This window comes from Guillardia theta (genome assembly GCF_000315625.1).
Source record: "Guillardia theta CCMP2712 unplaced genomic scaffold GUITHscaffold_272, whole genome shotgun sequence".
NCBI classification, from domain to species: domain Eukaryota; class Cryptophyceae; order Pyrenomonadales; family Geminigeraceae; genus Guillardia; species Guillardia theta.
In genome coordinates, this window is record NW_005434404.1 from 14823 (window position 1) to 41711 (window position 26889).

The following is a 26889-nucleotide window of genomic DNA, read 5'->3' on the forward strand; positions in this document are numbered from 1 at the left end:
CGTAACGAGTCTCATTAGTTACAAGTATCCAACGTAACGAGTCTTTTTAGTTACAAGTATCAACGTAACGAGTCTCATTAGTTACAAGTATCAACGTAACGAGTCTTATTAGTTACAAGTATCCAACGTAACGAGTCTTATTAGTTACAAGTATCAACGTAACGAGTCTCATTAGTTACAAGTATCAACGTAACGAGTCTCATTAGTTACAAGTATCAACGTAACGAGTCTCATTAGTTACAAGTATCAACGTAACGAGTCTCATTAGTTACAAGTATCCAACGTAACGAGTCTCATTAGTTACAAGTATCAACGTAACGAGTCTCATTAGTTACAAGTATCAACATAACGAGTCTCATTAGTTACAAGTATCAACATAACGAGTCTCATTAGTTACAAGTATCAACATAACGAGTCTCATTAGTTACAAGTATCAACATAACGACTGCATCATCGCTTTGCACTGTCACTCAGTGACTATCAACATCACCGATGGCATCAAGTCCCTGAACCGCCTTCTCGTAACCTACCATTGTGCTACCGCCGGCTATTTCTGGCCAACCCGGCGGACCTAACTTCAAAGTTCTCAGGCTGCGGCATGTCCTGAATGGTGCCCCCGAGACTCCGATTAGTGTCGCTGCCCGGGGCCCGGCCGCCGGGCCGGGCCCCGCCCGAACTCAGTTTTTACACGGTTGCTTGCCGGCACCGACCGAAAAACTACTAGGCTAGTGACCGGCCGGGCCGCGCGCTCCGAGCGAGGCTCACTGGCCCGGGGCTCGGCCTGGCGACCGTCGGCCAAGGCAAGCTCAGTTTGCCCGTCCCCGGGATAGCGTTATGGACCGGCAGCCTGAGCCTCGGAGTCCGGCGTGCCAGGCCCCCGGGGGCCGGCCCCGGCTGAGGGACAACTTGGCAAAGTTGGCAAAGCGGCGGCTCCCGCTCGTCGGACTCTGAATGGAGTCACCGGGGTCGTGCTCAGTGTCAGGCCGCTGCCGCGCCGCGGCCATCGGACTCGGGATCGGATCATGGACTCCGGCGAGCCTCGGAGGCGAGTCCGACCGTACACTGACAGAGAGACTCGCCTCAGACCGTGCGGACGGACGGGGGGCCGGACCCGCCGCCGTCCAACTGAGCATCGGCCTGACCGTCACCCCGGTTCAGCGGGTGCGGCACCGTCCGGGGCCCGGTTCACCGTTTGCCGCTCAGTCACTGCCGCCGCCCGGCACTGAGCTCTCCGGTGACTCTCGATGGCTCCACTCAATTCTAAAATTACTCAAAGTTAAGTGAAATCAGTATCAACAAGCTAGCTGAATCGAATAAGGAAAAAAAAACCGGAGCTCACTGGAGACATGTGCATTTTAAAATGATTGTGGTACTATACAACATTTTAAAACTGAGCTACCTAACTGGTAACTTGTAGATGAAAATTATTAAGTACAATTTGTGGTACTACCGGGTGCTCTATTCTCGTACTTCTAAAACTTTTTGAGTTCAAAACTCTTATTGTCAGGTAAAAAGGCATTTTTAATCTTTTAAAAACAATATAGAGGACAGAGATGGTGATGACTTGACTCACTTCGAGTGAGGGAACAACCCCCCACCGGTCATGGGCTGATATGGCATCAAAGGGGGTGGGGTACCTCATTTGTTGTTTCGCTTTCCCCAATTTTTTGTCCCACTTTACCCCACGACCACCCCCCCTTGAGCCAAAACTTCTTGAGCTGATCCACGGGTAGTCAAGGTCGTGTGGGAGGTAGGGTGGTATCCAGGAGCAGCAATCCAAAAAAAAGTTTGAGAAAGGTTTTCCACCCCACCCCCAGAGATTTCCACATAGAGTACCCCTCCATAAGAGGTACACGCGATAAAATTCTAAAATAGTTGTAAAGAAGATAAGTTTAAAATTGATGATTTCAGTTGTGGGTCAGGTTTGCGTCCAAGTAGGGGTGGTCTGCGAAGGAGAGTACCACGGGTAGTCCAATGATCTTCTTGTGAACTTGGAATTGTAAGGGTGGGTAGGGTGGTGTACTGGAGGATATTGTTGGGTTGATACGACAGAGGGGGTAGGGGTAATAATAATATTATATATCATTATATTATTAGATTTAGGAGGAACGCCGAAGGGGTGGTGGGGGAATACAGAGCGTGTCGTTTATGTTGAAGGGTGGGGTATATCTCGGTTTGTAGAGGGGGTAGGGGTAGAGGGCGGTGTGCTGTAGTGGGGGTGGATGTAAGAATTAAGAAGCCAGGCAGGGGTTGTGTGAAAATGGAGAGAGAGGCGAAGGGATGTGAAGCAATGGAGGCAGTGAGGGAGTAGAGGAGAAGACAAGAGGACCAGGATGACGAGGAACGATGTTGACCAATGCGAGGAAGTCGAAGAGGTATCGAAGAGGTTTGATATGGCGGGAGGGGAGAGGAGGGCATGGGGGAGGGCTGGAACAGAATTGGACCAAGAATGTATCAAGAATGTATTCAGGGGGAAAGTCTTTTATACATAGCAATGAAACAATGCAAAACTGAAAGATCGATCCAGAGGGATGAAAGGGAATGAGAAGTAGTGTGAGGTGGGGAGATCTACAGCGAAAGGAGATTATGATTGGTGACTGATGCTCATCAAACTCAGGTGGGCGACAGCGGCGCCGGATGCAAGTTTCTTGTTGGGCAGCAAGGATGGACGAAGAGAGTTGGTTCAGATCGCGAGCGCAAGCTCTTGAGCAACAGAACGTTCATGATGCGAGCATACTTTCAACCCACCCCACGGCTTCACATGTGCTGATGAGCAATGATTTTTACAGTGGAGGACATCCTTCTTTCATGGCCAGAGTCGACGCTCAGGATTCGATGCCTGAATTGAGCAATGCTTGTTCGCATTCTTTCCAGGGTTTGCATCAAGTTGATGATACGTCAGTTGTTTTCTTTCAAGAGACTGGTGGAAATTTGCAACCCTGTCAAAGCGTTGCTGAACCATCTTATGCCCCGGCCTCGTTACATGTGATAAATTATGCGTCAGGCTACCTGGATCAAGGGCAGGGGACAGTAAGCCAGGCGTCAGGCTACCTGGATCAAGGGCAGGGGACAGTAAGCCAGGGGTCAGGCTACCTGGATCAAGGGCAGGGGACAGTAAGCCAGGGGTCAGGCTACCTGGATCAGAGGACTGGAAACATTACTACTCCGCAGGTAGGTGTGTCGTCGCATCCATCATGGTCCAGCAATGAAGGGTACTCGGATCAGGGACTCGGGTCCTCTGTCTCTGGACTTTCGCCGGGATCTTTTGCCAGTGATGGCTGTCCATCCCCTGAATGGAGTGAGGATGCGAGTGAGCTGTCTGCCGTTGCGTCAGACTCGACGTTAAATCTACAACAACGGTCACATCAAGGCGATCCATGGTGTGACATCGGTGCTCATGATTACCAATTTCAGCTCGCAGGCTCTGCGATCTCTCGAGGAGAACAAATAGATTTCCAGGATGGTGGACAAGATTTTCCCACCTTTCTTTCTCCTGCGCAAAATCCGTTTCCAATCATTGATCGTTCAGACAAAATGCTTTCCAGAGCATGTTCTTTCTGCAAGAAACGGAAATTGAAATGCAGCCAGGTTCGACCCTGCGGAAATTGTTCAATGCGAGGACGATCTGCAACGTGTGATGCGACTGTAGTCCTTCCTAACTCAGCTCCATCGTGTGCAGTTGTGCAGCGGCCGCTGTACCATTCGCGCAGTATCAGCTTTCGGGACAGCGACGCTTTCACGCGGGTGCTGATGGCCGCAAAGAGCGTGGGCATCAACCCGATGATTCTTCGAAGAATTTGGGAGGTCGGTCTGAACCCAGACAACTTCATGAGTATAATTCTCAACATGCCACCCGTGATGAAGGCAGCCTTCAATGAGGGCTGCGAGGTGCTGAGCAAGAGGTACATTCTGCATTTACAGAAGATGCGAGGTCAAATCGCCGCCCCGCATCCTCGTTCAATGCAACAGCAGCACCTCTTCTCGCTCGTCTTCGATGATGCTGAGGCGGAGATTGCTCACGTGAGCAGAATGTTGGGGCACGAGCGCTTCTTGTGCTTTACCTTCAACCCGGAGAGTGGGGAGCGAATAAGATGCTCGCTTGGAGCTGACTATGCTGAAATCTTCGGGTTGCATACTGAGGAGTTCATGGCAAGGCTAGCGTCAAATGACCTTCCGATCCCTTCGACTGAGATCGACATGTTCTGTATCGTTGTATATTACTTCTGCAATGGTCTTAACGAAACATGTGATTTCTATGTACGACTGGACAATTACGGCAGCTCCAAGCAACATGTTCCCAGTATCTACAGGCATACGGTTGTGAAGGAGGATGACTGCTGGGGAAGGAACATTCGAACCATCTACTCGTTCGAGCCAGTAACTCCGGAGAAGTTCGACGTGATGGTCAAGTATCAACCCGAGAGAGTGCGGCCTTTCTCAAAGCTTCTTGGTGATGAGCGAACGTACGAGCAGCTGCTGCAATCGCATAAGAGCGACATGCAGTTCCGAGGAAAAATCGCCTACTGGAGGAAGTCGGGAGTTCAGCGGAAGAAGCTGGAGGTATTGGGACAGCACATGATGGCTTGTTTCAAGGAGGCTGCAGGAAAGCTGAGCGAGGTGCTGGAGAGTGTTGGAGGGTAAAGATTTTGAGTGAGCACGAAGAATGATTAAAACAGTGAAATTTGTAAGCATGTTCGATACACAACTGAGTGTCGTCTCTCCTTACGTCCACGTCTTCCACTCGTCGTCTTCATCGCACTGCAAGGATGACGAGGTTGAGTCGTTTCTTCCTCGATGTCTCCATCGCTTACAGCTTCTTTCTCATTCCTCCTCGTCCCCTCACTTCTTTCCGGTCTGGTTCGCCACGCCTTCGATCGCATTTCTGACCATCTCCGGGTCACCGAGGTAGCGGCCGGAAAGAGGAGCGTAAGCGCCTTCAGCCCTCACGGGCTTGAGGTTCTTGTCGAGCTTGTAGACAAGGGGGATGGCGGTGGGGATGTTGAGAGAGCAGATCTCCTCGTCGCTCAGACCGTCGAGGTACTTGACAAGAGCTCGGAGGGAGTTCCCGTGAGCTGCCACAAGGACCTTCCTGCCACTCTTGATCGCTGGAGCACAAACTTCCTTCCACCACGGCAGGACTCGAGCAACAGTGTCCTTGAGACACTCAGTGCTTGGAAGGTCCTTCAGGCTTTTGTGCTGTGGCTGATTACCCGCCCAGTATGGGCTGTCAGGCGACATGGGAGGAGGAGGGGTGTCGTAGGAGCGTCTCCAGAGGTTCACCTGCTCACTGCCATGCTTCTCCACAGTTTCTTTCTTGTTCAATCCCTGGAGAGCTCCATAGTGGCGCTCGTTGAGTCGCCAGTCCTTGTCCACAGGGATCCAAAGGAGGCCGAGGTCTTCCAATATGAGCAAGCCAGTCTTGATGGCGCGTTGAAGAAGGGAGGTGAACATGACGTCGAAGCTAAATCCTTCGCTCTTAAGGCTGTTGCTTGCTCTCTTGGCCTCGTCGATTCCAGTCTCAGCGAGGGGAACATCCACCCATCCTGTGAAGCGGTTCTCCTTGTTCCACTGAGACTCCCCATGTCGAACGAGCACCAGGGTGTAGTGGCCATTCTCATCAAGTCCATCTTCTGCCGACTTGCCTCCCATCATTTCCTTCAAACGCTCGAGCATGCCTCCTCGCAGTCGCAGCGGAGCGCGCACTTCATCGGCTACGCCTGCTCGGGAAGTAAGGAAAGCTGATGAAGGAAGGGGAGCTGACGCTCTCAAGGAGGAAAGCTGAGACGAGAGCGACAGAGGGGACGAGGACGAGGGCGAGCACGAAGGGTTCGAGGCCGCCATCGCCGCCATCGCCGCCGCCATCGTCGCAGTGAGCCAAGAAGCCATCGCGGAAGTAAGCGCAGGTCGTAACGGGAAGGACACAAGGAAGGGTGGTATGATTGATAGGGGTAGGGGTCATCTAGGGTAACTGAAAAAATGATGGGTAGGGTAGTCTAAACTCCATGCAGACCCATAAAAAATCCTAATCAATATACTCAAAATGAGGGGTCATGTCTCAGGTTTGAAGCAAATACTAGGGTAGGGGTACTCATACAGTTGAAAGGGCAACACCATGTTGATGTTCCTCGGGTGGGGTACTAAGAGGGGGTGATTATTAGGTCGAAAATGGGGGTACTCAGGCTCAAATAATTGGGGTTGGAGGGGTGGGGGGTATCACCACCCCTTTGCAGATGCGAACCGGTACCCATTCCAACAGATTGCAGGGCTACAGTACCCGTCGGTGCAACCCTTGAAAGTTTGGAAGTTTTGTATGCGGAATGTTTCAAACAAACTTTTTGAAGAGTGACACTCTTCAAAACTTGAAACTTTCAACGTACAGTCAAACGCCGTGGCAATCATGCGGCGGCCGCGCGGCCTGAGCCTACGGTTGGCACCGTACGGTTCGAAGGCTCTCGCCGAGGATCGGAGGGCCCAGGCGGTCAACGACGTCACAACTCAGTGACTGTCAATTTACTGAGTTGGACCGAGGCGATGTTAAGGTACGTCACTCTCAGTGCCGGCGGCTTGGCCGCCGAAGTCAGAGCTTGGCCCTTCACTTCAACGCCGTCGTCACAGACGCAGTGACTGAGTCGACTGAGAGCCTGGTGTAGGACTCTCACTGTCAATGAGCTTGCGAACTGCTGGATGCATCACGGCGACACAGGCCGGGCGGATAAACTGAAACGGTTCGAGTCATGGGCTCTCAAGCCTCAGCAGGTGGGGGGGTCCGTTCCTTGCGCGGAGAAGCGGCTGAGCGGCTCCTGGAGCGGGAGCGGGAGCGAGACCTTGCAGCAAGTTAGTCATTCCTTCCTCGAATCCTCCAGCAGGCATTCCGAGCTTGGTTGAGTTTGAACATTCTTTCTCCCCATCCCCCCTCCCAGTCCGGAATTGAGTCCCAGCATCAACTCTCTCCTCACTCCCTCTCACCTTGCCGCCTTGTCCCGCGACTTGGATTTGCTCCTCGAGCGACTGTTATACAAGGATGAGAATGAAGCAGATATGCAAGACAAGGAGAGGAGAAGCGAGTCACACCTGTCGCGTCCTCGGCTGCGATCTCGGCTCCTGCTGCGGTCGCGATCCTTGAGGACAAGTGAGGGTCCAACATCATGCAGGAAATCCCTCACATCGTCCGGCTGGTCCTTGGGCTTCTTCACGCGAATGTAACTGGTTTCCGAGATATAGCTCCTGCTCTTCCATCAGCCTCTCTTTCCACATTTACTCCTCCATCCTACTACTGCTTACCTCGGGTTGCGCCATTCGGTATCGTCGAACTTGAGAGATAACAAACAGGAAAGACAACAGGAGAGGAGCGCATGCGTCGACGTCAGCAAGACTCCAGGCAGCAGCATGTTTCACCTTGGAGATAGCGTACTCTTGGTCGGACTTGTTGGCGAACTCCACGATTCCGCCCCCCTGGAGAGTGTGAGAAAACCACCCGTGAACGCCTCCTCCACCTGGCGATCGACGTCACTGAAGATGACTTCTCCAGCAGACCGGAAGAAATCCTTCAGATCCTGCAAGGGCGTGGTGAGACAGCTTCCAGCTTTCATTCAGCTCACCTGCCACGAGGCGGACGGAGGGAGGCCGGAGATGATGATGCGATGATCCGATCGCCGGAGGTCTCGAGGAGGAGCACGATTTCCTGCTTGTGACTTGCGCCTTCATAGCCAGATCAATCAGTCAGTGCGCACACAGCCCTGCCTCCGTCTTCCTCCTTTCCAACCCAACTCCCTCCCCATTCTACGTACCCATCTTGGCTGCTTCGCGACATTTCCACGCGCAGCCTCTGGCCCTCAAACATGACGCCATCTGCTGAGGCATCAGCTGCGGCGAGAAAGCACTCGAAGCCCTTACCTCGACCTCTCACAGCGTCTTCAGCGTCTTCGGGATACTCGAAGGAGACAAATGCGAAAGCAGGAGGTCTGTGCATACAAATTACAAGAAAATAAGTCACAATGCAAGGAAATGCACCTGGAAGGAGTCTTGAGATCGATATCCCGGATCCTATCAGTTTCCCGTCATTCTCGTTCTCGCCTTGCACATCGTTGGCAACCTTCCATACTTGTAGAACAGATCCTCAACGTCTCGAGTGCGAATGTCAAGTGGAAGGTTCCCAACTGCAAATCTGGTAAGCGAGTCGAGGCCAAATTTTATTCTCTGTTTACACTCTTACCGTAAATTCGCGACATCGAACTTGTCTGATTTTGTCAAGATACGGAAGACAAAGTCAAATTCGTGAATTGAATTAAAAATCGAAAAGCCGGCTAATGCACGATTTTGATACGATGTACATTAACGAATAGACAGAAAATGTTGCATGCACATGCAACATTTTCACTCACGCATACGCGTCGCACCTTATAATGCCAAGCATACGGGGGAGGAGGGAGGTACATCGAAATAAATAAGCGGGGCACAGCAAAAAGGTTTTGACGGTATTAAGACCATAAACACAATATCAAATCGATAGGAAAGATATCATATTCCCTTTCACAATATACACGGATGTTGTACAGAAAGAACTTGTTGTTTACTGCTCATCTTTTCTGTCTATAGTCTCAATATCCAAACGAGCTCTTCCTGACCGAGGGAGCATGCCACTCGACGGAGTTAGCGCAGAATCCCTCCGAGCTATCGAAGCTTTCTGATCCTGATCCTCCACCTTCTCCTCCGAGCTATCAAAGCTTCCTGATCCACCTTCTCCTCCGAGCTATCAAAGCTTCCTGCTCCACCTTCTCCTCCGAGCTACCCCATCTTGTCCTGGGATCCTTTCAAGCCTTTAGCTGTCTGTACTCATCCATCCGATCCCCTCTTGTGCGCAAAGACATAGAGATAAAACGCTTCCCGTCTCGCATGCTTTCATGACCTCAATTGCTGCCCAAAAATGATGGAAAAGCGGAGCACATGACTTGCTTTTATGCATTCATATTCTCTTCTCGCCCCTTGATTGCACTCATCTCATCTCTTATCTCATCTCATTTCATCTCTCTCCGATCGTTTCAGAACATCCAGCTCTCTCTCTCTCGTATTCTCCCCTTCTCCCCTTCTCACTGCAGCGTCCTCCATCCTCCCGCCATTTTTCCTCTCCTCTGCACGCGCTTTCCTCGAATTCCGTACGCAACAAGCCCTAATGAGTAAATGTTTTACTTATCGTGGAGCAGGTACAAAGCGTGGCTTCCCGACGGCACCCAAGCCTTTGAGCCTGAGTACCGGTGGTTATAAGACCTTCACACCCTAGATCGGACCGGTGCTTCAATAGTAGAGCTCAGTTCCGACTCGGCGGCCGCACGGGCCGGCGGGCCCGGCGCTCCCTGTAATGCGGCATGAGTACTCCCGCCGGGCCGGTGCCATCGTTATGCTTCAACGTGACGGCCATGATACTCATGATGGGTTACGGCCATGATACTGCATGATGGGTTGATAGTTGGAGTCAACATGATGTAGCATCAGTCACTGACTGTGAGAGCCGAAGTTTACTAAGCTAGTTTACAGCATGGCTGTGCGAAGGACGAGAGGCGATGGAGGCAGGGCGATAGTTCCTGCTCTTCCATGGAAGCTGCCCTCTCGCTTCGTCCCCCGTCTCCCCTCCGCCCCCTCCTTGCCCAGACTTCCCATTCCCCGGCGCCCGTGAGTTCGACGCCGTCGTGTAAGGAACTGGGAAATGTGAAGTCACCAATGGCTCAACCGTGACCACTGACCATCAACACATCCTCCTCGTCCTCGTCCTTCCTCCTCGTCCTCGTCCTTCCTCCTCGTCTTCGTCCTTCCTCTTCGACCCTGTCCTTCCTCCTCGTCTTCGTCCTTCCTCTTCGACCTTGTCCTTCCTCCTCGTCCTCGTCCTTCCTCCTCGTCCTCGTCTTCATCCTTCCTCCTCGACCACCTCCCACTACCTTCACACTCTCAAAGCACAACCATCTACCTCATGGATTCAACCTCATTCTACTCGACAACCTCCCCCCACCCCCACCCGTATCCATCTCGCCTTACACTCGCCCACTGCTTCTCTCCTTATCGCTCCCTACCGTCGCTTGGTTGCAAGAAAGTCCTCGCGTACGCCAGACGAGACTTGAGTTCGCCGTTAGTCAAGCACGAGTGCTTGAAGGGGGAGGTATGCCGGCACTGCTCCTTATCTGCCCACCCGTTCGCTTCCATTCTGTCGATGAAATGCGCTCCCATTGCACTGCTCGCGTACTGCTGTTTCACATAGCTCTTGCTGGGCTCCTCGTCAACCTCGTGGTCTTTTCTCCCCTTGTCTGTGTGGATGTTGTCAGGCTGGAGGGGGGAGGAGCCGAGCAGCACGCCTGCTGTTTTAGCGACATCTGGGGACGTGTGTTGGTGCGCCATGGAGAGAATCTTGTGCGTTGTGAGGAGGAGCCGCTGCGCGAGTTCCATTTCAAGCTCGACGGCTCCTCCTCGCGAGGTGGTGGACAGGGAGGAGGACCCTTTGGAGCCTGTCCCGTCCTTCGTCAACCTGCAGCAAGCAACAGTGGAACCCCTCTGCTCACCAGCTGCAGGCGAAGAGCTCGGCGAGTCTGCTGAGACAAGCTTCACGTGCCCTCCTACCTCTCCCTCATCCCGCCGCTCGTTGTCCGTCCCTTGGCCTCTGCCCTTCGCATGCTGCTGAACGTCGCCAACCCTCATCACTGACTCCACGACTCGAAACTGTTGAGGAGCCTCGTTTCGCTTTCTTGCCTCCTCCTCATGCTCGTCCTTGCCTTTCCTCTTCTCATCTCCCTCCACTAGCGTCTCCACTCTCTCTCCCTCCACTCGAGCCTCTTCCTGTGCATACGCTGCCTCAAGCCGACTTTGGTGGAAAAGAAGCAGAAGGTCGTCTTTGATGAACTGCAGGTCTTGCTCGATCTGGTGGAAGCTCTCAGCAAGCCGCATCCTCTCTTCTGACGGCCTTTCCTTTCTCAGCACATTCTCATCCTCATGTTCCCTCGTTGCATCCACAAGAGCAGGAGCAGGCGAGTGATTCACAGCCGTCATGCTCACTAGCTCTCTTACCTCATCCACCCGCACGTCGCCTCTCGCTCGGCTGGCATCCCCCACTCCTTGCCGATGATCTGGTTCCACCGCTTCCTTATTTTCTTCCGTCGCCTCCTTGTTTTCTTCCGTCGCCTCCTTGTTTTCTTCCATCGCCTCCTTGTTTTCTTCCGTCGCCTCCTTGTTTTCTTCCGTCGCCTCCTTGTTTTCTTCCGTCGCCTCCTTGTTTTCTTCCGTCGCCTCCTTGTTTTCTTCCGTCGCCTCCTTATTTTCTTTCGAGACTTCAGCAGATTCTTGAGCTCCGTCATCCTCATTCGGTGCGAGATCTGCCTCCTCTTCTGCATGCTCACCGGCCCCCGGCTCTTTCCCCGTATGAGCATGCTCTCCTTGCATGATGTCCTCCAGCGGCAGTTGATAGAGGGAGTCTTCGATCGGCCCGATGATTTCCTGCAGTACCAGCGCTTACAAGTTAGGGAAACGCCATCAAAAAGACAAGTTTTGAAAGCACAAATGCGGCGTAAAAAAACCATCAAAAGGACAAGTTTTGAAAGCGCGTAAATGCCTTGCAGGATAATGGGAGGTGTGAGGAATTTTACAAAGGGTACGGACAATGGAAATGTGAGTGAGTGAGTGAGTGAGTGAGTGAGTGAGTGAGGGATGGAGGGAGGGAGAGAGAGGTGGAGGGAGGGATTGGTGGGTGGGGAGAGGGAGAGAGGGGGGAAGGGAGGGATGCATGGATTAAGGGAGGGAGAGGGAGGGGGAGGGGGAGGAGGGAGGGAGGGAGGGAAGAAGAACAACCTTGAAGGCCTCTGGAGAAGCTTCGAGGCAGCCACTAATGAGGAGCCCTCGAGTCAACTCAAACCTCATGTCCTGATCGAAGATCGCGATGAGAACCTGCAGCTGGTCATCAGCTTCCTCCCTTGCCGGCTCTGATCCTCACCTGTACATCATATCCATTCACGTCCTGCCCAAACAGGCGAACACACGGAGTGCCCTGTGCACGCATCAACTTTGCGGGTACCCCTTAGCTCGGTCACAACACCTGGAGGGGAGAGTTGGAGGTCACCAGAGGAAAGGAGCGGTTGGTAATCACACGAATAGCTTGCCCAATGTGCAGACTGGCAGTCAGTCAGCGACAGCCACAACGGTCTCATGCAAGCAGCTCACAATGTCTGCCGTAGCGCCGCTCGCCCCCTCTCCGGCGAGACTACAGGAAGCCCCTGCAGCAAGATTTTGAGGGATGGAGAGACAAGCCAGAGGCACAAGGAGCAAGACATGAACAAGAACAAGAGGATCAGGACAGATGAAATCTCTACCCGTGCTGCAAGACCAGCTTTGAGCCTCTCAAGACTCTCGTCGTCGACCTGCATGGAGCGATGATGCCGAGGCAGGCTCGAGGAATGACGCTGACCTGCATCACGTAGTCGCGCGAGTGGCAGAGGAAACGACAGCAGTTGAGTCGGAAGATGACGAAGTTCTGTTCTTTCCTCTCCTCCATCTCCTCCTGAGTTGGGTCAGTCTCGTCGCCCTTGCTCGTCGCTCTGCTTCTCACCTGGCACTCCACGTGCCCATCCTCTTCTCGCCTGCTCAGACTTTCAGATTGATGGCCCCCACCAAGCAAGGCGACCTGACGCCTTCGATGGCAAGAAGACCCGCGCATGAGTCGAGGGTGATGCAAAGCTCGTGCCACGTCTCGCAGGCGATTCTTGCAGCAGCCGTCGTCTTGTCTGCATGGGTTTGTCACAAGAGCCGTCCGAGCGGCAGGGGCTTACTCGGTGGAGGGAAACCACATTCAGCCTTGAAGTGCAAGAAGCCGGATCCTCGTCTCCTGTGTGAAAGTCTGTAGGGCTGCGAACCTTGGCTTGCAGGCTGTCGGAGAGACGCAGGTGCAAGAGTTCGTTGTCCTTCTCTGACCTCTCGGATTCGCTCATTTTCCTGAGGTTTGAAGGGAAAGTTATCAACCCCGCCATCTAGGTTCTCTTCGTCACCTCTCCAAGAGACTCGAGCTGGGCAGCTGCCGACTGCTCTGCTATGACGAATGAATAAAGAATGCTCATGCCCACACGCCAGAGCTTGGCAAGCTGCAATCACGAGGCTGCACTCGGATGCCCAGGGCGACCATGATGTGACGGCATGTCCATGCTCTAAGTGACGTCCGATCAGCAGATTCCTTAAGTTGCGTGGGAACAGCGCCAGGTACGTTGGACCAGCGTGAAGCACTCTGTTCGTCAATGAACCTGACGCTTTTGTGTCAGTGTTCGTCAATAAACCTGACGCTTTTTTGTCAGTCCATTGCATCCAGATTTACAGCATGCGGTTCAGAGGTATTTGAGGATAAGAAAAAACTATCTTTAGTTGATGTTGTATCCAAGGGCGTTTCAGGCAACTTGTATTCGAAGTTCCAACTCATCATCAAATCCGGAGTTTTCTCTGTAACTGACAACACTTCCACTTGTATCTCTCAAATCTATTCTCGAATCCTCCCGATCGGTCCCCTACAACAATATCCTCCCTTTCAATGAATCTGTCTGCCGTCATATCCACCATGTTCTTGTTTCTATGTGGCTCAATTTTCCTGCCTTACTTTGGCTATCATATATATTAGGATAGAAACCAGCTTAATTATCGATATCGCATCTTAAAACTCCTTTGCTGTCCTTCTGCTGATTTTTTTTGTTTTCTCGCACGCTTGATCACTCTGTATCCTTGGTCGCTTTGCCCCTCGTCATATTTCTCTGGAACTACAACATTCCCTTCGACCTTCAATGTCTCGGTTTCCCACTTACATCACTCTTCATCATTGGACTTCACTGTATTTTGGAGTCCAGAAACATCTTGTCGCACAGTGCCTAACCAACCCGCCCTCCCTTCCATTCAAACACCATCCTCACCCTGAGCAACTTTCCAATTTCACCTTCTCTTGCCTCGGCCGATCCCTCATTGAAATGCTCCTCTCTCTCTCTCTCTCTCTCTCTCTCTCTCTCTCTCTCTCATTCCTCATTGAAATGCTTCTCTCTCTCTCTCATTCCTCAATTTCTGATCTTATTGGTTTTGCAGTCACCTGAACCATCAATCCTTCGGTTTCTGATAATTAGCTATCCTTAACTTCCTCGCATCTCTTCTCTTCTTTTGCATCTTTCTCTTCCTTGACTTCATTGATGTTCTCTACCATCTCCTCCTTCTCGGTCGCTGCGGTTCCATGTCTTTCCTCTCCTCTCGCCTGCATGCTCGCACCGCTCGTTCGAGTTGGGATCGTCAAAGAACCGGAGGGTGGGGTTATATTAAACGCTACTTCCTTGGTAGGTGGGTAGGATCTCTAAAGGCTGGGGTAGTCAAATATGAGATAGGGGGTATTCATGCTAGGCAGCCAGGGGTACTTCATTACATGTAGGGGTGGGTTTACTAAAGGTGCGCCATGAACCGTCGCGGTTTTCATTCGGCCCGACCAGACTCTTCAAGTAGTTTTACTTAAACTTGCTTAACTGATAACTTCAGTTAATTGTGGGAAAAAAAGGATCGGATGATCACTACTGACTCACCGGCGGAGGGTTTAGGGTCTTGACTAAGAGTCTAATAAACTCAAATAATAATAATAATAATAATAATAATAATAATAATAATAGGGTTTAGGGTTTAGGGTTAGCCGGGCCCGGCCGCGGAGGCCGGGCGGCGGCACCGGCGGCTCAGACCGGAGGACTATGGAACATCCGATCATAACCTTTTCCAAAGGTTTAGCCCATATACTTCAAACAGCTTTCCGACTAAGCCTAGTATGGTTCTTCAGTATGATGAAAGTTCGCAACTTGCAACATGCTGTATTGGAGATCATGCCAATACGACCTCGTCGAGAGGGTGAAGAGGCCTTCGCGAAGCGTTTTCCTAACAGTAGGACAGCTCAGCTGGCAGGCTTGCAAGCCCCCGCGGCTGTGGAGGGATGCACCCCCGACGCTATGACTCATCGCAGAACTGAGCCATCCGCTCGACATGTACGGCCCGGTCAGCAGGCACGACGTCATCTGCATGACTCTCCTCGGACTGATCGTACACTCAGTGCAAGAGAGTAAAGCAATCATGTGGAAGGCTCCGTATAGATCCGAGATAGCGAGTGCTGATGAGATCCCGGTGACCGTACTGTTTCCTTCCTCCGCAATGCACAAGCGGAGAAGCTCTGGCAGGGAAGAGAGGACTTCACGATCGATGGTCGCAAGTTCACAGATGTACATGTGAGCATCGTGCACGATCGATCTTTCAAGATTCGAGCCAAGAGAGGACGACAGCAGAGATTGCTGACGTCTACCGCTATCAGCTGCTGCGCATGCCAGGCTGGTCGCTGGGCCAGGGGGCCAGCAAGATCTGGAGACAGAGGGAGGTCGAGTGGATCGTCTCCTCGAGGGTTTAGGGTTTAGGGTTCAGGGTTTAGGGTTAGGGTTTAGGGTTAGGGTTTAGGGTTTAGGGTTTAGGCGCCGTTATTTTCGGCAGCAGCGCCGTTATTTTCGGCAGCAGCGCCGTTATTTCAGTTTTGGCAGCATGGCTCCTCGCCAGGTGTAGGGGAAGCCCATGCCGTTCACGGTTCACAAACCCATATGCAGCCCCTAGCAAATCTGGTCTTTTTTTTTTTTTTTTTTCTACTTTTTTTGGGGTTCACATGGGGTCCGTATACACACTCCCTGTTGACTACCCCCTGTTTTCACCGGCCGGATCAAAGGGGGGGGGGGGGGGGGGGTAGAGAGACTGGACATAAGCGGGGTGGGATGATTTGAATTCCTCTGGCGTGGAACCCTTCCCCCGCCTTGGACGGTTTTAGAGGTTTAGGGTTTAGGAGGCCGCCGGACTCAAAAACAGGCCGCCGGACTCAAAAACAGGCCGCCGAACTCAAAAACAGGCCGCCGGACTCAAAAGCAGGCCGCCGGACACTCCATCCAGCCCATGCCGTTCACAAGGCCATATGCAGGCTCTAGCAAAATTGGTCTTTTTTTTTCTCCTTGGGAAGGGGTTCATATATACACTTCCATTCAGCTACCCCGGTTTTTGCTCTCTTACTGGGGGGTAGTGAGACAGGGATAAAGTAGGGTGGGGTGATTTGAATTATACTGGCGTGGTACCCTGTCCCCCCGGCCTTACTTTTTGAAGCACTTCATTTTAATTGTTTAGTCAGCGCTTCAATCATACACATGTACGGATGAAGTGCCTCTGGTACAGTCTGTACTATTCTTTTAAAGTGGTTTCGACAGGCGTCTCGAATCAGCCTCCACCCTAGTGACTTCCTTTGTCTGGAGGGGTAGAGGACCGAAAGATTCTCTCATACCCGTGCATTTCACTGTATCACGGTACGTGGGGGTGCTAATGGAAAAGAAGGCATTTCGATTGCCGTTGGAGCTCACCACGCCAATACCGAAGGCATCAAGGATGCAGAAGAAGGCAGGCGGCAAGGACGGCAAGGAGATCAAGATCATCATCAAGTCGACGGCGGCATCTGGTCGCTTCACGAGGAAGGAGATGGAGGGGCTGTGCAACGGCGGCAACACGTCTATCGCAAGAGTCAAGAGAGTCTTGTTGGAGATCGCTAACAGGCTCGAGATCAACGTTGAAGGCATCGACATGGAGGAGGATTTGAACACCAAGTCCTGGAACGGGTCCAAGCTATGCATCCTCCTCGGCTCCACGGAGGATGCTCGACGCATGATGAAGGAGCTGCCCTTCTATCTCGAAGGCGCAGCAACCAAGCTCGAAGCAGTCGGCTTCGACAAGGAGCCTGACTCTGAGGCGGCTGGTCAGCGGGGCACCAGCGACGCAGCGCAGCGACAGGAGGAGAGCGAGGGAGAGTGGCTGGAGTTTACAGACCTGGAGAGGATCACAATGGAGGCAGCATCTCCGTCAAGCCAAGAGGACATGCAGCTCGTCAGCGAGCTGTCAGCAGTCATCGAAGATGCAGCTTCTTTGAACGAGGCAGGGACGAGCGAGCCGATCAAGCTGGTCCTGGACAAGGCCGTTGGCAACCTCCACGACACCTTCTACTCTCCGGGGAGCCTGGAGTTCATGTCGCTGGGAGAGTGGGCGAAGATGCCAGAGGAGCAGGGAGTTGGGCGCAACGCGCTCAAGGAGAAGCTGGGGAAGTGGCTGCAGAGCAAGCGCTGGACTCGCGTGCAAGGAGAGAGCAAGAAGGCAAGGAGGGGCAGCGCGTTCTCGCCACGGGCAACGGCAGCTGCTGAGCTTGAGCAGGAGGCGGAGAGCGACGACATAGAGCGTCGATCTCTTAGCCTCCTGTTCATAGCACTGAGTAAATTCGCAGAGATGCATGTGCTGGCCTGCTCGCTGAAGGTGGACAAGAAGGACCGACTGCGAGTGGAGATGAGGGAAGATGGCGAAGAAGAGGAAGACATGGAGGAAGAGCAAGGCGAGGGCGAGGAAGAAGACGGGGCGAGCCCGTACCGAGCTTGAGCTGAGCCCAAGGTAAGGAGAGAAGGTAGGAGGCGACCGAAGGCCAAGGTGAGGAGAGGCAACTCTCCTGACTGAAGCTGAGGAAGCTGAATGGAGGACGAGTAGGTGGCGACCGAAGGCCAAGGTGAGGAGAGGCAACTCTCCTGACTGAGGCTGAGGAAGCTGAATGGAGGTAGAGTAGGTGGTGACCGAAGGCCAAGGTGAGGAGAGGCAACTCTCCTGACTGAGGCTGAGGAAGCCAAGAGAAGACAGCAGAAGTAGAGAGTAGAAAGACGCCTCAGAAGCAGGGTTCGCATTGTAGGCCGTGTACTCCCAGTGCTCGAGCGCCTCATTAGACTAGGATCAAATTGCAAAAGCCCACAACGAGGCCGAGCAACATTCTAGCATTCTAATAAACTCACATAATAATAATAATAATAAATAGGGTTTAGGGTTTAGGGTTTAGGGTTTAGGGTTTAGGGTTTAGAGGATCCCTTTATCTGAGGCATGCAGAGGATCCCTTTATCTGAGGCATGCAGAGGATCCCTTTATCTGAGGCATGCAGAGGATCCCTTTATCTGAGGCATGCAGAGGATCCCTTTATCTGAGGCATGCAGATCAGCGGGGTCCCTGCGTGGTAGAGCAAGAGTCGCCAGGAACGCAGGAAGCTCGGGAAACCATCGAGAATGCTTCGAAACATGTGGCCAATATCTATTGTGAACCCTGACGAGATCGTGCAGTACCGTACCTCCAGCTACCTCAAGAGGCAGACGGAAGCTGCCACGATGCCGTCATCAGCCGAACTGATGCGGAGACTGGATGAATTCGCAAGGCAGAACCCCAAAAGCAGGACGAGCAAAGCTCTGAAAGCCAAAGAAATATCCTTGGAAGCCTTAGCCGAAGCCATCAGTCAGACATGCAGCTTTGCTGAACCCTCGTCACTGGAGAGTGGGGTGACGATGTCAGGCAGTGGTACCTGTCAGAGTTCCAAGCTGACAGACAAAGGCAGATGGAGGCCAGATCATATGAGGCCAGATCATATGATGACCAGGGCACAAGTGTGCAGACGATTACCATGAAGGTACTTTTCCAGACAGGTGGAAAACTTATGCCTCAAGCTTGAAGAGCAAGGCTTGATCGTCGATCAGACGCAAGACAGCAGGAGCCTGATCTTCAAGGCTCCCTTGAAGCCTGACCTTGTGCAGGCAGCGGAGATCCCAGCAGTGATCACATTTGTCCGCAATGAGGCGGCTGAGAAACTCTGGAAAGGAGAAGGTACCTTCAAGGTGGCAGGCAGGAGGATCCTAGCAGTGAACCCAGCAGCCAACCCACCGATCTCGTTCAAGATGCGGCCAAAGAAGGAGAACATGGGCAGAGTTGGAATCCTAGCTGAGGTGGCCCAACTCCTGATGCTCAACGATTCGAGCACAGGTGACATATGTGAGATCTACAGGCAACTATGCCTGAAGCAGGGATTAGCGATCATTGATCTGATCCCAAACGCGGGAATGACAGTGAACCTCCCCCCCAAGAGGAACCTACCGCCAAAGAAGGTGTTCGCTGCGGTAGGAATAGAAACAGTCAACCAGAACAGAGAGGTCGACTGGATCGCAACGTGCTCGAGCCTTGAAGCAGCGGACATCGTTCTTCAAGCATTTGATCGACATGGAAAGGATCGTGCAGGAGTCACTTTGGGACTGGTCTCAGAGAATGACAAAATACTGAAATGGTTCTCAGTGCAGATGGAAGCAACGGCGCTGCACAAGAATATGAAGAATGCGGTGCGACAAGAGGGCACGGCAATGGCAACGGGAGCAGAGATGCTGTACTCGGTACAAATCTCCTCTCCTGTGCCGTCAGGGAAGTTCTCCCGAAATGAGATTGAAAAAATCTGCGCAAGTGATGAAACGGGCAGAGCAAAAGTCATCCGAAACATTCGGAGGGCTGTCGCTTGCTTTGATCCACAGGTGGAAAAAGATCTCCAACGGATCCACCTCCAATGCGATCCAGAAACAGGGATCTGGGATGGGTCTGGTATCATTCTCCGGCTACGCAGTGAAAGTAGTGCAAGAAAGATGATGGCTGAATTCCCCACACAGCTCCTCTGCTGGCAAGGCACAGTTGAAATCCAAACGACAGCGAGCAGTCTGAACCTCCAAGTGTCGCCTCAGGCAACTCGCGATCAGTCTAACCCTGAGGCCAGGTCACAAACGACGGGGACCAGAGCAGAAGGAACTGTGTGGAAAGAGATCGAGCTCAGTTCCATTATCAATGAAATAAACCTCCCAGATGCGGGAACGGACGTGGTCGTCGTAGAACTTAAGGAAGCAATTGCTGACGTAACTAGGAGCGAGCTGCAACAGCAAGGGCAGCTTCAACTCCATCTTGATGACGCGGTGCAAGAGATGGCTCCGGAGAGCCCAGGAAATGCATCCTTCCCCACGCTACAAGAGTGGGCTGATAAGGGGGCCAACGCGGCAGAGAATGCCGTGAGCAAGCGACTGCGTGAACGAGTCAGGGTGATTGCAGGCAAACATACGTGGAAGGTAGCGAAACGCAAGGCTCGGAAGAACAGCGCTTTCGCACCAAATGAAGAGAAGCCATTGAAAACTGATCTCCTCTTCATTGCTTTGACGGCGCTCTCCCTCGTAGGAATGCTGGGAGATAGAAACGAATTGAAATTTGTTTTGAGCAGTGAGCTACAGATGAAAGACGCTCGAATGGAAGATGTACCCGAGGCTGGGAGCATGGCGGCAGAATCGGAAGAGATGTCGCTTGACTCCTTCCCAGCAGCGCAAGCCTAATGGAAGCAGGAGGAGGAGGAGGAGTTGAGGGCAGGTGGGACAGTGGGCACCAGGGCGTGGTGGAATCAAGCAGAAAGAGACAAGAAGGTGAGAAAAACAATGACAAGAAAAAAACAGAAAAAAACAGAAAAATACAAACATTCGACTTGATAGGGGAGATCCCCTGGAGTCTACGGGAAAACAATAGAGAGTACGGAGCAGCGGCGCTGCTCAACTCAGGAGAAGATGGATTTCTCTCTGAGGACGTTATGGAGGCATTAATCGTTGAGGTAAACCGAAATTTAGAACCAGCGGAAGACAGATTTCAAATAGCATGGCTCCAAGGCACGAGGTATGCCAGCGAGCAAACTAGAAACCAATTTGGGCTGCAGAGAGGGACCATTGTTCTCCCGAGAATAGTAGCGGGTTTGAGAGATCAGGAGGGAAGGGCACGGAGAGCAAAACGACTGCTAGCCGGGGCAGCTCAACCATTCTTATTCCCTTGCGTAGAGAACGGCAATCATTGGATCCTAATCGTGGCAGATGTTAACACAAAAAGCATACACATCGTCGACTCGCTTAGCACGGCCCTTGAGAGAGACCTGGGGACAGTCAGAAGCCAAAGGGAGGCACAGTTTCAATTGGGGGGCGCACAGCGAATGGACCTAGCATCACTCATGGCGACGATTATCACCGAGGCAATTAGCGATCAACAAGAACACTGTGACGACACGGCATGGAGGGCATGTGTGTCAACTGGGCTGCAACAAACAGACGGCTACAATTGTGGAATTTTCGTTTTGCTGCATCTGCTGCTGATCGCAAAGACACGAAGGAAAACACATCAACACAGGGAGGCAACAAGGCGTCCCCCCCCATCAGCAATGGCTCATGCGAACAAGACCGTGGCATCGGACATCTGCTGCTGGATGGGCTCTGGGGGGGGAGTATGGAACATGTGCACATGCGAGAAACAACCCAATGCATCTGCAGAGCTCTACAGCACGCGCAAGATACAGGTTACAAGGAATGGCAAGCTGCAGAGCTCACCATGGAACGTATACCTAACCGGATGGAAAGGCGAGAAGACGGCCAAGAACGCGCAGGCGATCTACAGGCGACCCAGGCATCTGAAGATGCACGGCTACAGGAGAGATTGGAAGACGAGCAGGAGCAAGGAGGACAAGGATCAACGAAGCTCATAGCCGCGACGGTCCTGCAACTACAAGACAGGTCAGCACAGGTAGACATCCTGACGTCCTCCCCTCCCCCACCTCCTGCTTCATGCCCCGTCTCTCCACTCCAGCCACCTCCTCCGCCACAAGCAATGCACACAGCGCCAATCTCGAAGAATGACAAGGAGACAAGGGGAGAGGAGGAGCTACCAGGCCCAACAAAGATGCAAGATGGGAACTCGTCTCACCTTCAATGGGCAACGGAGGCGGAGGAGCAAATCCTACCAGCAGGCAGCAAACCACCCACGACTACCACCGACAGGTCAGTGCAATCAACATGGGTGGAAACGCACAGGAAGGACAACGCCCCTGGCAACATCATTTCTCACAATGTCAATGGATGCAGTCAATTTGTGCTGAAACACATCCTAGGATACCTGATTGAAACATATCAACCAACAGTCGTGCTACTTCAAGAAGTTTTGGTCGGGGGAAAACGAAAGGAGGCAGATCTCCGAATGATGATCAAGAAAGAATGGGGATGCTACCGAGTGTTCATGACGAAAGGTGCAGGGGAGGGGAGAAAGGGTAAGAGTGATCTTCGCCTTGTGACGCTAGTACATGCGGACCTTCTCCCTCGTCCCTCCCCCCTGCTCTGCCGCCGCGCTGACATGTTGGAAGAGCAGAATCTCCAAAAAAGAATACAACTTTTACAGATCGGAAAAAAAGAACCGATAGGGATCTGTAACACCCACTTTCCTACTGCAGCGCAAGGGGAGGATCAAGACGAGATGTGGGCAACGCTGAGCCAGATGCTCAAGACGGAGCCAAGTGTCAAGCTCACCATCATAGGAGGCGACTTCAATGCATCTCGACAACATCCAGAGATCCCCATGAGAGTCGGATACGGGAGCAAATCGAGTGTGCACCGTGCAGATGAGAGAATGGAACAAGGCTTAAACGAACTTGGACGATCCCAGATGGTCACTTGCGAGAAGATGAGCAGAAGCAGCACGCACTTCACCTTCTCCACATGGTACAAGCAGGGTCATCACCAAGCAAAACTGGATCATGTCTTTGCATTACACCATCCATCTTGCACAGTAAGCTTAATATCGCAGACCGCAGAGGATTGCATCATAGGAGCCGCAGTCGACCACAGAGCACTTGTAGTGAATGTGAGCTCGCTCGATGCTGAGGGTGAGCAAGCCATCCCAAAGATTGAAATCCTCCCGCAAAGGAGGGATCGAGAAGCAACCCCTCGACGAAAGAAAAGGGTGGTCGAGATGGACAAGCTATCGGGAAGACTAGGCGTGGAATGGGCAATAGCACTTGATGAGAAGATAAAAGCGGCACAAGCTCTACATCAAGATTGCGACATTCTCGAATTGATAACAACAGCCCTCCCCATCAAGGAAATTCCGCTACGAGGCTCCAGCGGGAAAAGACATGCATCCAAAATTCAGATGGATCTGAAACGCAAAATCAAGCAACTTCACAAGGACTTAAGAAACGCTTCAGAAATTCCAGACTTTATTGATCGCGCACACAAGGAGTCGAGCTTACATGCAAAAATAAGAGAGAATATGACCAAATTCAAGGAGATCTGCGCAGCACAAGACCAAGAGATATTCCTGAAAACATGCGAAGAACAAAGAAGACGCTTGGGCACGATAGGGAGTAAAGAGTCTCAAAATGCAATGGGCAAGAAGTCAGACTTTAAGCCCAAAGCCCCAATGCTGAGTCAACTGCCAGAGAAGTGCCACCCAAACACAATCGAACTTACGTCATGGAGAGATCTCCAGCCAGCGCTGCAACAGCCGGAGACAGCATATCTTCAAGAACTGAACCCGTTAATCGAGACATTCCTCCAGAGCAACTCCAAAGAATCAAGCAAAACCTTTTGGAGTGCAAGACATCAAACCATGCTGCACGTCGAGGTTCTCGGGGCGAGGAACCAGGCAACACTGACACAAAAGCTGTTCATAACTCTGGCGCCTGCACACGCAATCGTACCCATCATCCGAGGACTGATCACACAGCCAGGAGGGTGGCGCCTGGAAGGATACAAAAACATCGAGCAATTCCTCCCCATGAGATTGGCAAGAGATCTAGAAGATGAAACCCACACGGCAACCTTCTTTGCAGTCAACGGATGTACCATGAACGGAACCTGTGCAAGAGCTGAATGTCAAACAAAAGGACGACTGATTCCGTTATATGACAAAAGCCAGAAAAACGAAGAAGCATCAATCCTCTTCTTCTGCAAAAGCTGTCAATCACTGACTTCCGTCAAACCACCGGACTTCGAACCCCCAGAGCAAATCAATCAACACCCGACCAGGGATGTAGAGATAGCTTACCCGCTGGAGCCAGGCGAGATCCAAGTATGGATTCAAAAACTGGCCAACCGGAAAGCAGCAGGCATGGATTTGATTTCAAACGAGATTCTGAAAGCTCTGCCTGACAGTGCAAAGGAGGAAATAGGCAAGACAATCAGCCGAGCCTTGATCGGAGACAAGCAAACACTAAAGATGCTCGCGAGAGTTAGGCTCCTCCCAAAAAATGAGATATGTCACGTCTTGGAGAATCAAAGACCTATATGCGTCCTCTCCTCGATAACGAGGATCTTCCAGGCAGTCATAGCGCACAGACTGGCAAAAGCTGCTGAAAAACATAAGCTACTCACTAACAACCAGGAAGGTTTCAGACCAGAGGGAGGAACGATCAGGCAGGGTCATCGTCTACTCAACATCATCGAGGAGGCTCAGAGTAATCAACACGACCTCATCCTGCTGTACCTCGACTTTGCAAACTTCTCTAACAATGTGGCAGTCGAATCCATTGCAAAAATCATGGAAGTATATGGCTTTCACCAGTGTGATGTAGACGTCGCAATCAGTTGTAGCCAAGGGATAGCGCTGCAAATTCAGACAGAGAGGTTCGAAACAGCAGCCATCCCACTTCTCAGAGGATTACCCCAAGGCAGCCCCGCAAGTCCGCCAAAAACAAATCTTCTGCTCAGCATCTTGTCCAAACAACTTGATCAACAACAAGACGAGATTGCAACTCAACACCCTAATAATCTGTCATTTGCAGACGACCTTGTCCTGATAGCACATTCAGTGAGAGAGATGAAAACGCTTGTCCAAGTGGTAGAGCGATTCTGTCGATGGAGTGGATTAGAACTGAACACGAAGAAATCTGAAATCACCAGCTTTGATTATCGGCTAAGAAGGGAGATCCCAGGAACACAGACCATCAAGTTCTTCGACAAGGAGTTTGTGAACCTACCACCGACAAAATGGTTCAAATATCTAGGGATCCGGATCAGCTTGTGGAGACCAGGAGGAAGAGGCAACAAGGCGCACACCTGCCCCTTCACGTGGGGAGAGAAAGAACACATCTTGGAGAAGACAAAAGAACTGACCAAGCTGATTGAATCATCTGCTTACTCGGCAGCCCAAAAATATTACCTGGTGAAGGTAGGCATCGTCAATATATTTAGATACTCGGCGGTACTGGTGAGCTGGTCTTGGTCAGACTTACAAACCTTAGATACCCTCTGGACCAGAGCATTCAAAAGAGCTATGGGATTGAGCAAGAGTACAAGCAACGCTATCTTTCACCTACCTTGGGACAAAGGAGGCCTCCAACTCCCCCATCCAGCACCCATCTTGGGAAGGGCGGCGATTCGGTATCTAGAGAAAGAAACGAATAAGAAATGCAGGGTGGATGATGATATCAAAAGCAGTCTGATCCACAAACTAACATCATGGTGCAACCAATGGGGGTGTCAAACAATAAACCAGCTACAACGAGAAATCAGATCGGGCAGACTCAAAGAGAACGAAGAGATAAGAGGACCGGAGAGACTCGCAATCTGGATAGCGGAAAAAATGCAGACCACCATCAGTTGGGAAATGATTGAAAGCAAGATGAAACCGGGGACAATAGCCATCTTACATGACCTGGAGGACAAGATGCTCTCAGAAGAAAACTCCCTGCTGTCCGGAGAAAACTCCCTACCTACATCTCCTGCTCGGCAAGGCTGGGAGAGTTTTGCAAAGGCATGGAGACTACTGCCCCAAGTAGGCTTCCACTCCATGACAAGTGTCTTACCCGTCCCAGATACCGAGGGCATCTCCCTGCACCTGCCCATCCGACTCTGGCCATTCCCAAAGCAAAGGGAACAAGCAGAAGACATCCTTGCACAATATCTGCAAGCGAATGTCATCTGGGCAAAACTCGGACTTGAGCAGGCAGGAACAGGGAAGAGAAGAAGGCCAGCCAGGGAGGAGGGGAAGCCTCTAAACAAGAGAAGGAAAGGAAAAAGGGAGGCTAGCCCACATGAACTTCAGCCACACAAGAAACTAGCCAGACCGGACCAAGGGAGAGAGGAAACGAATACGAAGGCTTGTACCCGGGTAATTTTGAGGCGGTGGCTCCAACATGACCCCACCTGTTATGATGAAGGAGGGAATCAGCAAGAAAGATTCTGTTACACTACAAGCAACATACCTTTCAAAGTTCAAGGGAACATAGCCATCTTTGAGCGATCTCAAATTGAAGAAAGCAAGACCGTGGATCCACCAATAGAATGGTTGGAAGCGTCACTGGACTCGGCTCCCTTCGCATCTGCAACAAGGGAAGAGGACGGTAATAACCGAAGAGACTGCAATCAAAGCATCCATCTGCTGCTGGAAATAGTTAATGCATTGGACGACGGCGAAACAGAAGCTACAGCATGGTGGCAACAACTCGAGGAGGTAGTATCAGAGGTTCGCCAAGAAACAACACAACCATTGGCATACGAGTTTTTACAACATCTAGCAGAGATTACAGCATGCGACATCAGTACATTTCGTAACTGGCCTACCCTACACACACATCCCCAGGCTCTGGACAAGAAGAGAGCAAGGGAACTGCACAGAGTGGTGGTTTGGATGGACAAACAAAAGAGATTTCGTGAACAAATCCTGGATACAATACATGTCATTCTGATAGGATGGAAGAATAACATTGATGAGATACCAGAAGGTTTTGAAATTATCAGCCGGGTCCCGAAAGGCGCTCAAATAGCTTATGCAGCAAACTTCTGGCAATCAGGGAATAGGTGTTTGATGAAGACTGCAGAGGAGTTATGGATACTAGTTAGGCACACACTCCCAACATACTTACGAGTCCAGCTTCAGGACAACATCCTCCCAACGTATGAGGAGCTGTGTAACAGACGAAGGGATCAGATCCAGCCGTGCAGCGATCATCAAGGCGGAAGGCATTTCACAGCAGCTATTGAAGGAGACATCATGCAGGGCAGAAAAAACAGATCCATGCGAGTAGGATATGTTCTCCAACAAAAAGAGATGACGTCAGGAGGAGGGATGAAAATCAATGGGAAGTGCAGCATCATCCGAGCGAACACAATCGCAATCGGTTTACTTCTGCAACATGTCCTTGAGGAAGGAATACAGATCAAAAGGGAAATC

At 51.7% G+C, this 26889-nt stretch overlaps 7 protein-coding genes across 7 annotated transcripts; 4 read left to right on the forward strand and 3 right to left on the reverse strand.

Annotated features, from left to right (window-relative positions):
- Positions 1-2808: 2808 nt before the first annotated feature.
- GUITHDRAFT_149049 (hypothetical protein) lies at positions 2809-4641 on the forward strand (the record flags this gene model as incomplete). Its single annotated transcript, XM_005818733.1, has 1 exon — positions 2809-4641. One exon carries the CDS (start codon positions 2809-2811, stop codon positions 4639-4641), a length of 1833 nt encoding a protein of 610 aa, XP_005818790.1.
- Positions 4642-4839: 198 nt separating this feature from the next.
- Positions 4840-5649, reverse strand: GUITHDRAFT_82781 (hypothetical protein; the record flags this gene model as incomplete). Its single annotated transcript, XM_005818734.1, has 1 exon — positions 4840-5649. One exon carries the CDS (start codon positions 5647-5649, stop codon positions 4840-4842), a length of 810 nt encoding a protein of 269 aa, XP_005818791.1.
- A 1605-nt stretch (positions 5650-7254) lies between these two features.
- GUITHDRAFT_82780 (hypothetical protein) lies at positions 7255-8169 on the reverse strand (the record flags this gene model as incomplete). The annotated part of the gene is made up of 6 exons (XM_005818735.1): positions 7255-7452; positions 7494-7553; positions 7599-7691; positions 7733-7851; positions 7894-7961; positions 8081-8169. Coding segments are annotated over 6 exons (627 nt in total), but the record flags the coding sequence as incomplete, so codon positions are not given.
- Positions 8170-10047: 1878 nt separating this feature from the next.
- On the reverse strand, positions 10048-13082 carry GUITHDRAFT_121996 (hypothetical protein; the record flags this gene model as incomplete). Its single annotated transcript, XM_005818736.1, has 11 exons — positions 10048-11472; positions 11824-11919; positions 11966-12019; positions 12068-12143; positions 12193-12245; positions 12342-12389; positions 12437-12529; positions 12578-12608; positions 12653-12752; positions 12798-12960; positions 13014-13082. The coding sequence occupies 11 exons, from the start codon at positions 13080-13082 to the stop codon at positions 10048-10050; spliced, it is 2208 nt and encodes a 735-aa protein (XP_005818793.1).
- A 5046-nt stretch (positions 13083-18128) lies between these two features.
- Positions 18129-20246, forward strand: GUITHDRAFT_121998 (hypothetical protein; the record flags this gene model as incomplete). Its single annotated transcript, XM_005818737.1, has 3 exons — positions 18129-18395; positions 18452-18523; positions 18591-20246. 3 exons carry the CDS (start codon positions 18129-18131, stop codon positions 20244-20246), a joined length of 1995 nt encoding a protein of 664 aa, XP_005818794.1.
- A 456-nt stretch (positions 20247-20702) lies between these two features.
- GUITHDRAFT_156481 (hypothetical protein) lies at positions 20703-22065 on the forward strand. Its single transcript, XM_005818738.1, has 5 exons — positions 20703-20827; positions 21276-21447; positions 21649-21709; positions 21790-21837; positions 21949-22065. Exons 2-5 carry the CDS (start codon positions 21277-21279, stop codon positions 21990-21992), a joined length of 324 nt encoding a protein of 107 aa, XP_005818795.1. The 5' UTR covers positions 20703-20827; position 21276; the 3' UTR covers positions 21993-22065.
- Positions 22066-22918: 853 nt separating this feature from the next.
- GUITHDRAFT_156483 (hypothetical protein) lies at positions 22919-24572 on the forward strand. The gene is made up of 2 exons (XM_005818739.1): positions 22919-23744; positions 24118-24572. The coding sequence occupies exons 1-2, from the start codon at positions 22987-22989 to the stop codon at positions 24287-24289; spliced, it is 930 nt and encodes a 309-aa protein (XP_005818796.1). The 5' UTR covers positions 22919-22986; the 3' UTR covers positions 24290-24572.
- Positions 24573-26889: the final 2317 nt, after the last annotated feature.

Excerpts from the sequence above, each read along its gene's own strand:
- GUITHDRAFT_156481 (XM_005818738.1), top strand. The coding sequence starts at position 21,277 with ATGGAACGTATACCTAACCGGATGGAAAGGCGAGAAGACGGCCAAGAA. Across the intron at positions 21,448-21,648 it reads TAGCCGCGACGGTCCTGCAA|CTTCAATGGGCAACGGAGGC; the intron begins CTACAAGACAGG and ends AACTCGTCTCAC. Across the intron at positions 21,838-21,948 it reads TGAAACACATCCTAGGATAC|CGAGTGTTCATGACGAAAGG; the intron begins CTGATTGAAACA and ends TGGGGATGCTAC.
- GUITHDRAFT_156483 (XM_005818739.1), top strand. The coding sequence starts at position 22,987 with ATGACCAAATTCAAGGAGATCTGCGCAGCACAAGACCAAGAGATATTC. Across the intron at positions 23,745-24,117 it reads ATCAATCAACACCCGACCAG|GGAGGAACGATCAGGCAGGG; the intron begins GGATGTAGAGAT and ends TTCAGACCAGAG.